We start from the raw sequence: 16,767 nt of genomic DNA on the forward strand, positions 1-16,767 counted from the left end.
AAAACTTCTAATAGTATTAATTCATATTCAAAAATTACAACTAAACTTAAACGTTTTGTCTCACTCACACTTAAGGAGCAGATATCACTCCCAAGCAAATTATGTTTTAAGCATCTTTCAGTTTACCATCCGACACCAATATAAAACAAAACTGGTATTTGGTTCACTTCACAGCGTGTGCATGAAAGCTGGCCTCCTTGTTACCAGCCTCAGCAGAGAACACTGAATAGACATGGAAACCACAACACTCTTTTTGACCATAATAGAACAGAGACGCTTGCAGTGTTGCTCCTGCTTTATCTGTTGTGATTAGAGTTGTACTCTCCAGGGATGTCATTCTAGCACCCAATCATCAAGTTAATTTTTTTTTTGCCAGTCCTTTAAAATAAGGCAATACAACTATGACCTCCTTGAGAAAACTTGACTTCCCATTTTAAGTAATTAAATAGAGACAATGGTAAATTCAAGATCTCTCTCAAGATTTATTAGATTGTGACATTTACAAGAATTAGCGATAACGGTGGAGCTGCAGGGTGTTGCGTCTTCTCCATGCAGCGCGGCGGGAGCCACCAATGGTGTGATGGAATTTGTGGCCCTTGCCAAGACCACGACTCTTCCTGCCAGCTGACGTCAGCCCACGCATCTCTCTGTGCTTGTGAACTGGTTTGGTGATCCATTGGGTGTCAGGATTGCGTCTGATGGCCTTGTGGAATGGATCAATCAGGATTACCTCAAAGAACTTGTATGTGGAATCTTCACCCACCCAGTAGGAGTTCAACACTCTTAGAGCCCCACAGTGGCGACCAGCACGCTCCTAGACAATAGGGTAAAAACAAGAGTTCACACAAGGTTGGAAGGAGAGGAATTCTTTAGGACTGTGCACAGGGCTCTAACTAGAAATATAAAATTAAGAAAGAGACAATTGAAATTTATGACACTTAACCCAGGTTCTCATCCCCAAAAAACCTTTGGGGACAAGATTATATGCCACAGTAACAGGCACCAAAAGAAAAGCCTGAATGTGGCAGACAGGAAGTCAGTTAAGGCAGTGGTGCGCAAACTTTTTCCAGTTGCAAACCCCTCCATTAACGGAATCTGTCCGTGTCTCCCCTCCATTATTGCACAGCCAAGGCTTCCTCACAGAGGCGGGCTGCTTCTACCTTGCAGCCAGGAGGCACTGCTAGGGCAGCGCCAATACCTGCTCTTCTGTTCCTCCCACCTCAGCTTTTCCGTGTGGGGGAAGACATGCGTGATGGTCTCTGGTGGTGGAGCCAGGGTTGGGCACAGAAGCTGCCTGGAGGGGAAATTGCACAGCACACTGACCCACAGGCTGGGTGACCTGCTGAGGTTAGTCAGGAGGTGAAGGAGGAGCTAGCGTTCCCTCCCAGCTCCCTTCTACCGTGGAGGCTGACCTGGGCCCTGCTGCATGGGGCTGGCATGAGCCACCTGGCATCACCGCTTGCTCCCAGAATAGTCCTCCATGCCCACCTGGGGGGGGGGGGGGAAAAAGAGGAGTGGGGGAAAAAAATTACACCCCACAGTTTGTGCACCACCAAATTAAGGAATTTAAAGAAGGATTATATGACATGAGTGTCATCAGGTTACTGGACACGTATTAGGCTGTGAAAGTCTTCTGAGGGAAGTGATGAAAGTCTCATTAACTGGACACCATCTTATACTAGAGAACACACACATACAAAAATCACTACAGAGAATAATCCTGTATTGGCTGGAAGGGAGGACAGGAAGAGAAGTGTTTTCCATCTCTCAAACTTCTATGGAGGTCTGCTGCCCACTTTGAGACAAAACATCCTCTCTCCATTAACTGATGGCCAAGAACACCGCAACTCAGTTTTCACAGAAACAAGAGAAAGAAAAGACCTATTGGGTCATCTAATCCTGCCCCCTCCCCGGACAGTTTAGGACTGTTCTCTTTTTACTTTTGTTAGTGCTGTTCAGTTTAATATTAAGCATGTGTAACTAGAGAAAAAGCTTTCAGCACTACCCGTGGGAGATTATTCCACAGGCCAATAGATCTCCCCGACATCCCACTCCATTTCCAGTCCTGCAACAAGAAGTGAGGACCTAGTATGACTATTATATATGAAACAAAAAGCAAGGACATGAAGCCATGTTTCAATATCAAAAGGAGCAGTAAAGGGCATTACATTGGTTTTCTTTGCAGTTAAATCAATGCAATATTCATCTTTTTTACACTCCATCCAAAAGTTAGAACCCTGCAACACAAGCATTCCTGCCTATAGACAAAGTCTCAATAATGATTGAAATAGACTAGCAGTAAAAGTTGTCTATGCAAAAAAGTATACAAAATTAAGTAATCTGGTGTCTAAAGAGCTGGAAACCTGGCTTGTCCTTTAAAGTGATCAGAACTACTCTAATTAGCATGAGGCAGACAGATCTGAAGACCTTGTAATTTTTAAAAAAATAAAGTGACTTGCTCAAAGACAACCTGGATCGCAGTTTAGATTGCCAAAAAGGAAATAATTTATTTTCTCTACAAAAGTGGCACTTCACAGGAAAGAGGGAAATCAGAACATTCTTGATATACAAATACTTTTTAGGGTAAAGACAGACAAAACACACAACAGGAGACAATTTCAGACAGGCTTTGACTTATAAAGAACAAGTAACTGTTTCCTCAGACATTCTTTTTTTTTCTTGGTATTACAAACCCCCACCTTCTCACCCCTGCCCATGGTCAAGAGAAACACTGGAGGAATGTCCCCCCTCATGGAAACTACAAATCTACTGTCAGACACACAGCACTCCCCATTCTCACAATGTTGCCTTTTGTTTTTAGAAGGATTTGCGGGTAAGAATTTGCTGTACAAAGGCAGTTCACTCCTCTCATCATTATGTGATATAATGTATAATTAAGGCTCTGATTTGGAAGGTTGGTTGCGCAGATGGAATTCAGGGCCTCTCAGCGTGATAGCTGGGATGACCCATGAACATCACATTTCAAGAGCACATTATGAGCGCATAACAAATGGAAGCACTTGAAGCTACCAAGTAGTCTGAAGTTTCTTCAGACCTGTCTAGTGCTCAGAAGGGTCTAATCATGGAAAAAGCCTACCTTTAAAAACCAATTCAAAAGGTCTAAGGGTATATCAGGCAGTTTGTCTGCAACAAAACATTTATTTTTGGGTTGTTGGACAATTTGATATTTTTTAACTCACAGGACGGAGTTCCATATTTAACACACAGTCTTAACATTTCCTCATGACTCATCTTTAGCATTCTTTTGACAGTAAGTAGGTTTAACCGAGTTCTCAACAATCTTTCAACCAAACACTCTTCCATTAGCAATTTCTGGCATCACTATAGCTTCAGTATTTCAGTAGCAAGTCATCAAATCCAGAGATAAGTTAACCCACAAATAGTCTTTCAAGCTCTCAGGGTATCAGACTTTTTGTCCATGTTCGGGACACTTGATTAATACAGCCCTCCACAGCCAAATAAGGCAGATCAGACCATGACTAGCTAATTGATTAATCAGCAGTTTTCTGTTAAACATTAGAGATGTTTCGTTGGGTGGACTGTAAATGAGAACTTTACAGGGAAGGAATGGAGAGATACAAAACACCTTCCAACTATCAATTCAGTAAGATAGGGGCATTCTCAAGCTGTGCTGTGGCCCACATGCCCTGATCATATGGTGTTAGCTCTTATACTGTATAAAGCACAACAATCTGTGCCCTGAGGTGATAATCTAAATCTGATCATACACTATAAACAGTATGTAATGAACTATGACAATAGCATGAAATACTGAGCAAAAGAATTGTTTTAGGATGGAATCTGATAGATGTTCTAATCTATTCCCTGTTCTCTTATTATCCATAAACCTATCCTTCCCATGTATTCTAGGATTCTCTGCTCACCAGGTACCATTGTGTTGTTCCCTTGGTGCAGCAAGATGAAACTGACTAGGATCATGTTAGTTTCATGAAAATTATTTTACTTCTTGGCAAGCTGAGTATTCAGAAGCAACAACTCAGTTTGAATTCTTCAGCAGGAAAGCAATTAAGATTGCAGAATAAATATGCATACCATACCATGCATATCATAACAAGTTTAAACATCAGGAAGGGTTTGTTTGGACTGTCTAGGTTTCAGAGACCAAAAGCATAGGTGAAAACATGCATCATAATGTATTTGAAGTTTCTTGATGTCAAATCCTCTTATTTAATGAAGGCTATACACTGTTGCTGGCTGTTCTATTGTATGTATAGGACAGCTGCATTGACAAATTCGGTGACGGTTCTGACATTAATGTGCAGTGCAAATGACTTGTCAGGTTAACTTCTCTGCACACTAGTTTCCCCATCTGTAAAATAAGAAATGGATAAAGAATCCTACACAAGTACCCTGGTACTATCAGTAGTAGTGATTTCCTCTGTAACGTAGACTATCACTCTTTTTGGTCAAGAAGGATATTCAGAACCAGTGCAACTCAGCCCCCCAAAGAAGCTGCTATTGAGTGAAACAAAGGAAAGACACTTACCTCTGCTACAGATTGCAGGCTCCGGGCAAATTTCAGCTGGTTAACACCATGATTTACAGGTTTACCATAGGTAGCACCTTTCGGGACTGGGCGTTTACGACCACCACGACGAACACGAATGCGGTAGATAACATAACCTGTAAACACCATTTTTTAAAAACTGAGTTTCTTGGAACTACAGATTTCTGATAACCTTTCAGTCACTAATTACGCTTTTACACTTCCCCATTGGGGCTATACTTCTATGCTACCGCAAGTATTGTTTTTCGTACAATAATCTTCACCCACTACTCACCAGAATATTAAGAACTTGTCTGCACTAGAAAGTTTTGTTGTTTTATGGATACTGGTACAGTTAAAGCGGCAAAACTCCCCAAGTAGATAGCTCCACTGGCACAGAGTATTCTGGTTTGGGAACTGAAATAACCTACCGATATAAAGTACATTTATATAGGCTTTTACCTGCGTGTTGCCCCCTAAATTCCCTTCCATCCCCACACAAATTCTTCACCCAAGTTTAGTGTTTTTAACCCTTGTTAGCTGTGAGTGTGGATTAGAACCCAGGTTCCACTTCCACTTGGGTAGTTTGCAGCAAGGATATAGACTATATCGCTCAAGTGCCGATAGGCCTACAGTGCCTTCCCATAATTCCCTCTGTGCCCAGAAGGACAGACAAGGTCTCCCACAATTCACAGAGAAAGAATCAGCACTCAGTTCATTGCAGAACACAGAACTAAGGGATCTGTCCCCAGAAGTGCTGGTGACGCACAACGAGGAATGCAGCACCACTGAAAATACAGCAACTTGACTGTGGTTGGTCTATACCCGAGCTAGATTAAACTGGATGCTGAACACCCAGGCTAACTCAGCAGTGAAGATATACCCTAAGAATAAGAGGACTTCAGTCTCCATATGTATTTAGGCTGTAGTTAGCTTCTCTGCCCAAAGTGCCAACATGGATGCCAGTTAAGAGTTAACTTACATTCTACTTCTTGTATGTGCCCACAACTCATATGGTAACTTGGTATGATACCAAACTACTTTCACACAGGAAACAAAAAGTTAAACTCTCAGTGAAGAGCATGATTAAGTATGCAGCATGATCCCATTTACACTGATTCATTAATATTCAATCATGGAAGGAGCCATCAAAAACCCTTATCAATGCACCACTAAAGCATGCCGACCTCACACCCTTTTAGTTCCACCTACCTTGTTTAGCCTTATATCCAAGTCTACGGGCTCTGTCTGGCCTGGTTGGTCGGGGAGCTCGATGTAGGGCAGACAACTGGCGATACTGCCAACAGCGGACACGCAGGAGGAAACGCATCACATCTGACTGCTTCTTCCTCCATAGCTCTTGGATGTATTTGTAAGCACCCATGTTTGTTTACCTGCTGAATTAGAGATCTGTGTGAGCTTGCAGAGTCTTTCCAACCAAAAAAATATAACATCACACAGAGGGAATAAAAGATATGCTGCCTTATGTGAACACATTTCCAAGGCTCCCTATACATATGTCAGGCATGGTAACGTTGTTAAAGCAGCACACATCCGGGATTCTGGAGATCTGTAAATAATCCCACACATACTGATTACCATGCTGAAGTTTCCTCTCCTTTTTATCCGTTTATGTCTTTATACCTCAAACTCTTCAGGACAGATACTTTTTCCTTTGTGAACCTGCTCAGCATGTTTTGGCTGCTACCACAAACTAATAATATCTGACCTGAATTTTAGTTATTACGCTGTAAATTTAAAACTTCAGGGAAGTCATGCTGAGTCTCAGTTTCTTTACCTAATGAAAAGCTTACTTTATTGCTATCTCAAATACTTTGAGATCTTCAGGAAATCATCATTAAAATTCTGCAAAATATTCAAGAAGCCACTTATCCCATACAGCATAGTTTTGCAGGTCTCATGGGAAGTCACAAAGCAAATTTAATCCAGCCATGTCAAATTCAACCCTCTAAAGTATCTCACCCTGAGACAGCTTGATTTAGAAACAAACCACATTTCTGGTTATCTTCCCCTCTTGTGCTGAAAGTTCTGTCTTCCTGTCTACCTATATTGGGTGGCATTTGCTACACCATTCCCTCTCTCTGCTTTCAATGGGGCGGTTTAAGAAGCCTTTCCTGATCTACAGGGTGCAGATGCCTGCCTGTATACAGCAACACAAACTAGTGAAAGCAAAGCCAAGCTGAATAACTGGAGTCAGTATCTACCCCCCACCCAGGCTCCTCCTCAGCGAGGCTCCCCCACGATACAGCCCTAAGGCTTGGTTGCCCCTGGCCCCTAGAGCGACACGCCCCTCCCCACACACACGTGTCAGTCAGAAGCTGTCACCCCCATTCATTACACTCGAAGGGGTGCCCAACAGCAGGCAGCTCAGAGAGGACTAGAAACCCGCTGCACCCCCTTCCCCAACGCTGTCATGGCTGTTCAGAGGCCCAGCCACTCGCACCTGGCCGCCCAGTGGGGCTCCCCACTCAGCACGCCGCTGCCTGCGCCCCAGGCAGCCCCTACGCAGAGGGCAGGCCCGTCCCAGCTCGCGCCCAGCTCCACTCAGGGGCCGGGCCCGGCCCGACCCGACCCATCTCCTGCCGCCCTGTCCCTGCCTCGGAGCCCGGGCCCTAAGGGCCTGGCCCGCGCACGGAGCGGAGAAGGAGGGACGGATGGGCGGCTCCAACCTCCGATGGAGCCGGATGAAGCCAACGACCCAGCACGGCGCAGACACTCACCCGATGGCGCCCGAAGCCGGAAAGGAAGAGGCCTCGCTCCCACCGTCCTTTGCGGCCCCCTATCGCTTCCGGCACTAGCGCTGGGAGCTGCTGGGAAACGTAGTTCTGAGGGGGGCCAACGGCTCTGATTGGCCTAACCTCCTCCTCCGCCCCGTCCCCTCGCCACGTGCCAATAAAAGGAAGGGGCGGGGCTGCGATTACAAATCGGGCTGTGGATGGGCAGGGCTTGAGGAGGCGCCTTAGGAGCCCCGCCCCCAAGGTGGGAGGAGTAGCTGTCTGTGCGGAGGGGGGTCCGAGGTCCCGCCGTGTTCTTGGGGGCCGGGCGCTGTGGGCGGAGCCCAGCCCGAGCTCTCGGAGAGGCTGGGCGGGGTGTGCGGCGCACGCGGCCAGCTCAGGGTCCCCGCCCCCTCCTGCCAGGGGCGCCCCCTGTCGCTAGGCTAGTAGCCGCAGGGAAGGCCGGACCTGGGGCCTGCTCGCTGGGCTAAGAGCCCCGGGGAGAGCCTCCCTCTCAGCAGCCTCCTCCCGGCCAGCTGGCACCTGCATGCCCGCGGCACCTTCTCCGCCCTGTCTCCGGGCCAGGGGTCCCTGCACATCGAGCCAGCGGCTTTGGGTGGTGCCTTGGCATGGCCACCTGCAGCCATGTCAAAATTGCAAGTCAGGTCCCCCCCCTCGCCCGGGAGGGCCCTGCACGCAGCTGTTATCGGCCCGCCGGTGCCTGAGCTTTTGGGGGGCACCTCTGCCAGCTTTTCCCTGCGAACGTGAGGGCGAGAGGCATGCTTGGTTTGAAATGCAGGCCCAGGCCCAGGCGCTCCTGTGTTTCCAGGACGTGGAGCGATCAGATCAAAATATCTATATGAAACCTGCAGTGTAGTGGTGGGAGTTGGCAGCACTGCACAGGCAGCGTGCTGGGTGCTGTACAAACACAAAAGCAGGCACAGTCCCTGCCCTGAAGAGGCTGCAAGGCCTTGATCCTGCAACTACTGTAAGCAGGTGTGTAACTCTACGTGTGTGAACGGCCCCCTGGAAGTGGAGGGAATTGCTTGCCTGAGTAAACTTAAATGTGTGTAAACGTTGGAAGGCTTGAGGCCTAAAATGTGGAGGGGGGAGCAAATTGCATTGTCCTGGAAATACCAGCTGCTGGTGACCTCTTCAGATAGAGCTCTGCTTCAAAATCAACTCCATGACTTGTTGAACTGTATGATTAAAATATACTAAAGCACTGAATGTTTCAGTGACTTTGCTGTTAATGTAATATAAATATAACAGATCCCTGTGCTTGAACAGGATTTATTTGCTGACTTTGCCATCCTGAAATAAGATGGGAAAGGGCTACAAAGTGGTGATTTGTGGAATGGCATCAGTGGGAAAAACAGCAATTTTGGAGCAGCTTCTCTATGGAAAGCATACTGTTGGTGAGATATGTTTTTCCATTTTTATGATATTCCAACAAGTTTTAGGGCTACCAATCTGGCCTTAATTTTTCTTACCTTTACTGAGGTGAAGGGGGAGAATGAACATGGTTTTGGCAGCAATCAGTTTTCTGGAACTCTTCTGAATACTGTTTTAAGTCTTCTATATCACCTCTTCATGGACACTTGCAAAGTAACCATAAAATTGGCTGTGTGGGTGTGTGTGTGTGTGTGTGTGTGTGTGTGTGTGGTGGGGGAGGAGGGTTGTTTGCTTGTTCTTCTTGCTGAATGTAAAAGTTTTTAGAAGAGGGGGGGAAAAGATGAAGAGTGGAGGGGGTAATATGTGTTCTTTCTGCCTGTTTTTTTGACACTAGAAATTCTGGTCTTCCACCTGGGAGACTATATAGATGACTGTAGAATGAGTAGACTTATTATATCTGAGATGTAATAGATGCAGATATCTAGAATAGGAAACCTGCTAAATTGAGAAGGGAGGTGATTTCACTTTTGTAGACTGTTTAAAACTTAGTTTTAGTTGTGGTTGACACCTATTTAGCAGAACATCTGGTCGGTAGGGTGTGAATTCCATAGTACCTGGGGCTCTTCAGCCTGACTTGTCTTGAGAGAGCGGACTAGAGCATTGACAGGTTAATGTCTCCAAAAGACGTCTGGAAAGGTTTTTGAAATATTCCCTCTGTTCAGTAATGTCTCAGATGGAGGTCATCCCTGTACTCTGAGGTGCCTATGGCCCCTCTGTTTCTGCCAGAGCTTATCACCTATGAGACAAAAGGATGGTGAGAACTTCAGTTCCGTTGAAAATGCTTCTTTTCTTTATATCTCTGTTTTTTGATCGCAAAAGGTGGCCCTGTACTATGTGCAGCTCCGCACATGTGCTTGGATCCTCCAGGACACAGTCCTTTGCAGCATAGAAGCCTAAAAGTTGTATGGTGAATTGTAGAAATATAGATAATAGCAAATGTACTTTGCCAAAATCCCCTCATATACATACAACCTGAGGTGGGATTTTCAAAAATGCCCAAGGAACACAATGGGAGCATGGATCACATTAAAGGACAATGGCACTTATGCTCCTAAGTCACTTGGACATTTCTGAAAACCCCACTTTTCTGTAATCTGTTTTGCGTATTTGCAGATTCTGTGTGCATTGTCTAAGTTTACTATGTAATATTCACTGTCAAATATTTATTGGTCAATGGCATTCAGCATCTGTGATCCTTACTCTTTGTATTTCTAAATTGCAAAACCATTTACACTAAACAGAATTTTACAGTGTGCCTAGTTTGCTACAGATGAAACTTGTGAGCATGTTTCTTGCATGGTGTTGATTAGTAATGTAAACAAGGATTCTTCCTCCCCACCCAGTGGACTCTCCGAGACTCAGGCTAGTTAGTAATGCTATAAATGATGTGCCTTTCCACCCCCGCAATCTTTAGCTTTGTTTTATAACAGTTGTAACAAGGGCTAAGAAAAATGTCTGTAGGCCGATTGTACGAGCCAACAACTACAAATATTCTTGGCAGCATGGTTTCAACCATAGCATTGTCAGGTGGTTCTATCCTCCTCTTTCTCTAGCTGATGCATGCAAGTCTAAGATTACTAATAATCTTCAAAGGTGGGTTATTCTAACTGTGGGAAATTCCCACTACAGGAATGGCCAGCAGAAGGCCTATGTGCCACCAGAAACTGGGAATGAGCGACTGGGGATGGATCACTTGATGATTATCTCTTCTGTACATTCCCTCTGGGGCACCTGCCACTGGCCACTGTAGGAAGACAGGATACTGGGCTAGATGGATCTTTGGTCTGACCCAGTATGACCGCTCTTATGTTTTAAGTGGTACATAGGCCTGGTGCTGCCCTTTTGCAGAGGCCTGAATTTCACCCATTGAGACTACTGGTGTGTAAATTCCTATGCCTCAGAGAGGTCTTTAAGGTCCTCCATCATTGTTGCTTATTCTCACTCCCACCCTTAGCTCTTTCCAGCGTGAAGGACTTCTTCATTTCCACCCCTTTCTCATCAGGTAAGATGGTAAAGACATATCTGTCACTGCTTCCATTATATTGATTGGGAGGAGCTGCCACATGTACACTGACTGGAGGCAGAGAACAGGAAGAAATTATTGTTCTCAGAAGGGACTCAATTAGCCACCTATTTTTTTAAAAATGCCCCAGCACATCCTTCTGCTACCACTTTCCTGAATCAGATCTACAACCTTATTTTGCACTCATTCTCTTTTTATTAATCTGTCCAAACTTTCCTCATGCTGTTAGTCTTATGTCCTCCTGTCAGTGTGGCTACAGTTGGAGGCAAGATCAAATAGCGTGATCAGAATTTGCCATGTATCTAATGGGAGTTGGATTTATGAAGACTAGAAAAGGAGGGAGGGAGTAGCGAGGAGAGCTTGTGCCACTTTTTTTCTGGAAACAAAGGTTGCATGCAGCAGGGGAAATAATCAGTACAGGTGTGGGTGGAATACTTCAGCATCTTTGTTGGCATGAAGGGTTTCAAATAGTGTTATTCAACATAGTAAAATCCTTATTTTCTAAAACAATGTGTCAGTATTGTCTGAAAATCAACAGAAAGCTACCCATCCTACAAGAACCAACAAGTGTATGTTTGTGCAATGGATGCAGGAGATGACAAACTTTGGTACCAGAAAGCTTGTTTGAAAACTTGAAACTACTACTAAAACCAGTGAGCAAGACTTGAAATTCTGAGATCTCCATCATGTCCTTAAGTTATGTAGATTCCCTGTACTCAAACATCCTTCAACCTTGCTGCTTATGGCATCATATGGCCTGAGTCTACCTGTTGGGTAGTTAGTACTTTACACAAGTAGTCCCATAGACTACATGTATTAGTCCCCTTACTCTACTTGTGGAGTAAGGTACTATTCAATATGAGGAAGGGTGGCAACATCAGGGCTATAGGGACTAGATAGGTTGTTAAAGAAAACTTAATTAAGCCTTACAGTAGTAATTCCTTTAGTACTCCTTTTTTCCTCCGTTATGCTGCCTGAGGGGCAAATTCTGACTCCTCCGCAGCTGGCTTTATACATAGAACAACTGGTACAGTTCTGGTGGGCAGGATTTGGGGAACCTGTGGGAAGGGCCATCTAAGTAATATTATCCTGAACTTATGCCCATAAAAATGCATTACATATATTAATGTACTGAATTTGTGTATATGACATGGTCTCATTACTGTAAATAGCTAGCCTGTTGTTCTTGCTGAGAACACAATGGGATCTGAGTTCAAATCCTGGTCAAACCCATCCAAAAAAATATATTTTTTTAAAATTGATTGAAATGCACTGTTGAAAGCCATGAGTGTTAGTAGTTTTACTGCAGTATGAATAAATACTTACAGCATCACTTTTTACAGAATTTATTACAAGTTCTAACTTTTAGGGCTTTTTTTTAAAACAGGTTTAGAAGAAGGTGCAACAGTGGAAGATGTATATTTGGCTTCAGTCGAAACAGATCGTGGGGTTAAAGAACAGTTACGTCTCTATGACACTGCGGGTCTGCAAGAGGGAGTAGAGTTTCCAAAGCATTACTTCTCTGTTGCTGATGGTTTTGTTCTTGTGTATGCTGTGAACAGCCTTGAATCCTTTCAGAGAGCAGAAGTGATCAAAAAAGAGATTGACACAATCAGAGACAAAAAAGAGGTAAAAGCTTGATGCCTTAATTTCTTGGTCGTGTCTGAAATAGGACAGTAATGGAAAGTTAAATTACACAGCAGTACAAAGGAAAGCAAATTTTCCCTACAGTCTTGGGCAATCTATACACGGGAATTTCATTAATCCACACACCATATAATTGGCACAAAAGATAAATGTCTTGCCCCTCTTCTCAGTAGAGATGGAATGTAGTATTTCATATGGACGGCAGTATAGTTTGTAAACTGTTCAGGTGTTATACATGAAAACTAAAGTGCAGTGGATAAAACAATGTGGTCAGTTATCCTCATTTGGTTTTAGTCACATACTTGCTCATGTATAAAATATAGTAGTTGACAATGGGTCTCCCAGACATTAGAGTCAATTAGCAAGGAGGCTCTACTGTATTTCAGTGTGGCTGTTAAATCACTTCTATTGTGCAGAATGACTACTGTATTTTCCCTTAGAAAGCAGCTAGTGTTGGGTTTCAGAGTAGCGGCCGTGTTAGTCTGTATTCACAAAAAGAAAAGGAGGACTTGTGGCACCTTAGAGACTAACAAATTTATTTGAGCATAAGCTTTCGTGAAAGGTGCCACAAGTCCTCCTTTTCTTTCAGCTAGTATTAGCAGTTGATACAGTGTTGCAGCTCTTCTAGATGAATATCACCTGCACAGTACACTTGTGTTTACCATCTTCTTAGAGTATCCATATATCCTTGTAACAGTTCTCCCTGCTAAAAGCCTTTAGCCGATAGGCCAGCAAAATAAAGCTCATTCAGGCAATAAAAGGGGGGGGGGATTAACACAGGCAGAATGTCATACCACTTCTTGCAAAACACAAGATGTACTTAATTAGTACTCAAAATGTATTCATTGGGAGAGCGGGAAGGAATGGTTTGACAGCAATGCAACTTGCAGTCACAGAAGAGACAGATTAGCCATTGACCATAGTTAGGTATCTTGTTTCCTGAGTGGGTTGCTGAAGTTACGTTCTTGAGCATTATTGTGCTTTTCTAAGTCAACTCCCCGCTTTCTGGGCAGATACAGAGCTGCTTATATGTGGGTCTGGGAAGGCCTCTGTGGTAAATGAAAGATGCTGTGATCTTGACTAAAGCACATGGTGGAAATGATGGCTCTATGCAATACAAATTAAAACATCAGCAATATTGACAGAATTTAAAGCAGTAATCCTGACTTGCTCAGAAGGTAATAATGCTCTGAGAGCTCTCCAGGGAGTTGTAGAAGATATTAAGGCAAGAGAACCTGTGGTAAAGTACTTACAGACAGAAGAACCCCAGGAAAGAAACTGGAGGCATATGACATCTCAGAGTCTGCTCAACAGGAAAGAATAATTAGACCTGGCTATGGTAAAAACTAGTGCAGGCGAGGAGAGAGAGAACAACCCAAAGCAAGAGGAGAGCGTTAGAATTAAAGGAATACAGTAATACGTTTGAGTTCAGGGCTGTACAGAGCAGGGCTTCTCCAAGGAGCATATAATGTTCAGACAAACTCCTCTGAAAAAATTGTATTAGTCTTAGCTTTTGTACCTAGTTTATACATCTCTCCTCCAGGACAATATGCCACTTGAGTGTGATAGTTAGAGGCAAAACATATAGGGGGTGCCTGTATGTTCTGAGTAGCGTGACAGCTTGTAGTAACATCAACAGGTTATCTTATGGAGGAAGAGACTTACTCTTCTTAAGCTACAATCTGGGGCTTGGAAAGCAGCAGTCTGGCCAGGACTTGGCTGCTTTACTGCCTTGTATTGTCATCTGTGTGAAGTAGATGTCAAACCGACATTCACGAGCATTCTACGCTCTTGTTGTTGGTGTGTGTAATTACACGAAGTACAAAGCAAATGGAGAATCTAGCTGTAGAGCTTTGCTCATCACCAGAATGGGTTTCCATGGGGTGACGTATGACACACTACTCTCCTGTCTCCCTCCGGTTGTGGGTAGCGATCACCACCCACCTTGCCCCCAGCGCACTGAGTGACACAGAGGTTTGAACCCACATTCTACTACTTCAAAATGCAGAATGTGTCTAAGGTGAGCCAAAATTAATGTAGAGACTAGATTGTGAACGGCCTAGCTCCTGCATGATATTTAACAACTTTGATACAGTGACTGATCTGCATGTACCACCAGGACCTTTTCTCTCTTCTTTCTAGGTGACAATTGTTGTCTTAGGAAACAAAACTGACCTCACAGAGCAAAGACAAGTGGAAACAGAAGTAGCACAGCAATGGGCAAAGGCTGAGAAGGTGAGACTGTGGGAGGTGACAGTGACAGATCGGAAAACACTCATTGAACCTTTCACTTCGCTAGCCAGTAAACTTTCCCAATCCCAGAACAAGTCAGCATTTCCCTTGCCTGGGAGGAAGAGCAAAGGCAATAACTGTGATAACTAAAACCCTCTCTTCCAGGGGAGGCTATTTATCTGCTGTTGCAAGGGCATGGTGTCTCTTTTTCTCTGCCATTAGTTTGGCACGTTTTTTCTGAGGCAATACTGAATTCAGAATTAAAATCAGTGAAGTCATGAATGTCGCTGTCCTTCAATCAAGTATTTTCTTGGAAAACCACAGCTGGTCACGGTCTTAAGCACTCCACAAAGAAACATTTTGTAAAAAGGTTATAATGGTCACTGGGGTGTTGTTTTTAGTGGGAAGCTCTATTAAAGCCCACTTCAACACAGATGCACAGCAGTGATGGCTGTCTGCATCCCCACACGTGGCCATTTCAGGCTGCTACTGGGTCAAGTTCACAAGTGTACAATTAGTAAACCACTCCATATGCAGCTGTCCAGCCTCCGTTGTTCCCCTTTTGCAATTGCAAAATCTCCTGGTTGTAGCAAAGGAGAAAGGGCTTACTTATCTTCCCATGGCTAGGGAAAAGGTATGTGTGTTGTAGTTTCAGCCCCTTTGTGCCTCACTTACTACCCATGGGTGGTGTGTACAGTAGGAGAAGTTCCAGGACAGCTGAGCGAGAATACTCCAGGAGGAGACGGACAAGAACATTGCTTACCTGGCAGGGATATGCGAGCATCAGTGTTCCTGCTGCATGTGGAAATAGTGACATTCCATGTGTGATCCTCAGATAGGTAAGGCCTGACTTGCAACTAGCGATCAAAGGCTGGAACCTGCTGTGTCTTCCTTGTAGTTTCCACTAGACTCATCCAATATGGAAAGTGACCTTTACTGTTACATGGTGTACAAAACAAAAGCTTGAGGAGCAATTAAAAAAATAAAAAATCTTAACCCTTGGAGTGTAGATTATGTAAATTTTGTTCCACTTTTATATTGCTGATGTCAACTGAAGCAAAACCTGCTACCTGGTCTTGGTTAGATATCGGACGGTTTCATGGACAAGAGATAGTACAAATTTCCTGTTGCTAGTACTGTAGTTCTTAAATCAGCTGGAACCCTGCAACAGCTTAGGAAATATGAGACAGAAAGGGGTGCAGTTACTACCCTCGCCCAGCAGAGCAATCATCAAACACTGCTACTGTCTATCTGCACAGGGAAGTTACACCTCGTATTCTGTAGAAAGACTAAGGCTGTGTATATGCTACAGCTTAAGTTGGTATTCCCCCTGAGCAACATAAGTTACACCGACCTAAGCGCATGTGTGGACAGCATTGTGTCAGCAGAAGAGCTTCTCCCACCAACATAATTACCCCAGCCCTGTGGGCGGCGGAAGCTATTGGTGGGAAAGCTCTCTCCCGTCGGCTTAGAGCATCTGCACTACCCGTGGGGCAACTGCATTGGCTGTAAGTTCTGTAGTGTAGGCATAGCCTATGTAAAGAACAGTGTGAAGCACTGTATCTCTTTGTGGAAGAGGCTTAATGAGTGTAGTGAGAGGCCTGCTAATGGTGGGTATATCCAAAAGCCAGCCAGCCAGTTCCGCATGGCAGTTCAGCAGAAATGCTTGTGCAGATCCCTTGGCTGTAACAAGTGGCACAGCTTCCAACAGCAGATGCATATGATACTGAACTTGACCTCACAGGATGGATCAACACATTTCAGGATTCTGCTCTCCTAACAATCTGAACGGGACTGAGGAGGGAGATAGAGCGAAAGCAGCAGGAGAGCAAATCATTTCCACAGAGAGATAGAAGCTGCTTGGAAAGCCAGATGAATGAAACAGGGAACAGATGAGCAAAGTTCCAAACATTTTTGGTATTTTAAACAGAGTGTTGCACTGTCCTGAGTCAGCAAGACCTCAATAGTTATTTGTGGTGACACTTAAGCTGCTGAGTACTGTCATTTGAAAGTCTCAATTTTGATGGCTGCACTAACCCTTTAAGTATAAAGAAAAGGAGTACTTGTGGCACCTTAGAGACTAACAAATTTATTAGAGCATAAGCTTTCGTGAGCTACAGCTCACTTCATCGGATGAAGTGAGCTGT

The 16,767-nt window shown here is 44.3% G+C and overlaps 2 protein-coding genes across 5 annotated transcripts; one reads left to right on the forward strand and one right to left on the reverse strand.

The window, feature by feature from the left end:
• Positions 1-458: 458 nt before the first annotated feature.
• Positions 459-7,417, reverse strand: RPL15 (ribosomal protein L15). 3 transcript variants are annotated; one of them, XM_038393045.1, is made up of 4 exons: positions 7,270-7,417; positions 5,741-5,922; positions 4,529-4,665; positions 459-814 (listed from the first exon to the last, which is right to left on the reverse strand). In XM_038393045.1, exons 2-4 carry the CDS (start codon positions 5,910-5,912, stop codon positions 509-511), a joined length of 615 nt encoding a protein of 204 aa, XP_038248973.1. In that variant the 5' UTR covers positions 5,913-5,922; positions 7,270-7,417; the 3' UTR covers positions 459-508. The 3 variants fall into 3 exon arrangements, with proteins under 3 accessions (XP_038248973.1, XP_043364966.1, XP_038248975.1); XM_043509031.1 differs by lacking the exon at positions 7,270-7,417 and adding an exon at positions 7,147-7,268; XM_038393047.1 differs by lacking the exon at positions 7,270-7,417 and adding an exon at positions 7,219-7,266.
• Positions 7,418-7,470: 53 nt separating this feature from the next.
• NKIRAS1 (NFKB inhibitor interacting Ras like 1) lies at positions 7,471-15,734 on the forward strand. 2 transcript variants are annotated; one of them, XM_038391093.1, is made up of 4 exons: positions 7,471-7,528; positions 8,554-8,681; positions 12,129-12,370; positions 14,531-15,734. In XM_038391093.1, exons 2-4 carry the CDS (start codon positions 8,588-8,590, stop codon positions 14,768-14,770), a joined length of 576 nt encoding a protein of 191 aa, XP_038247021.1. In that variant the 5' UTR covers positions 7,471-7,528; positions 8,554-8,587; the 3' UTR covers positions 14,771-15,734. The 2 variants fall into 2 exon arrangements, with proteins under 2 accessions (XP_038247021.1, XP_043364967.1); XM_043509032.1 differs by having other exon boundaries at positions 7,498-7,528; positions 8,536-8,681.
• Positions 15,735-16,767: the final 1,033 nt, after the last annotated feature.

The sequence above is a fragment of the Dermochelys coriacea genome, chromosome 2, assembly GCF_009764565.3.
Source record: "Dermochelys coriacea isolate rDerCor1 chromosome 2, rDerCor1.pri.v4, whole genome shotgun sequence".
In the NCBI taxonomy this organism is placed as follows: domain Eukaryota; kingdom Metazoa; phylum Chordata; order Testudines; family Dermochelyidae; genus Dermochelys; species Dermochelys coriacea.

Excerpts from the sequence above, each read along its gene's own strand:
- RPL15 (XM_038393045.1), bottom strand. The coding sequence starts at position 5,912 with ATGGGTGCTTACAAATACATCCAAGAGCTATGGAGGAAGAAGCAGTCA. Across the intron at positions 4,666-5,740 it reads TGGATATAAGGCTAAACAAG|GTTATGTTATCTACCGCATT; the intron begins GTAGGTGGAACT and ends TGGTGTTTACAG. Across the intron at positions 815-4,528 it reads GCCTGCAATCTGTAGCAGAG|GAGCGTGCTGGTCGCCACTG; the intron begins GTAAGTGTCTTT and ends CCTATTGTCTAG.
- NKIRAS1 (XM_038391093.1), top strand. The coding sequence starts at position 8,588 with ATGGGAAAGGGCTACAAAGTGGTGATTTGTGGAATGGCATCAGTGGGA. Across the intron at positions 8,682-12,128 it reads CTATGGAAAGCATACTGTTG|GTTTAGAAGAAGGTGCAACA; the intron begins GTGAGATATGTT and ends TTTTTAAAACAG. Across the intron at positions 12,371-14,530 it reads CAATCAGAGACAAAAAAGAG|GTGACAATTGTTGTCTTAGG; the intron begins GTAAAAGCTTGA and ends TCTTCTTTCTAG.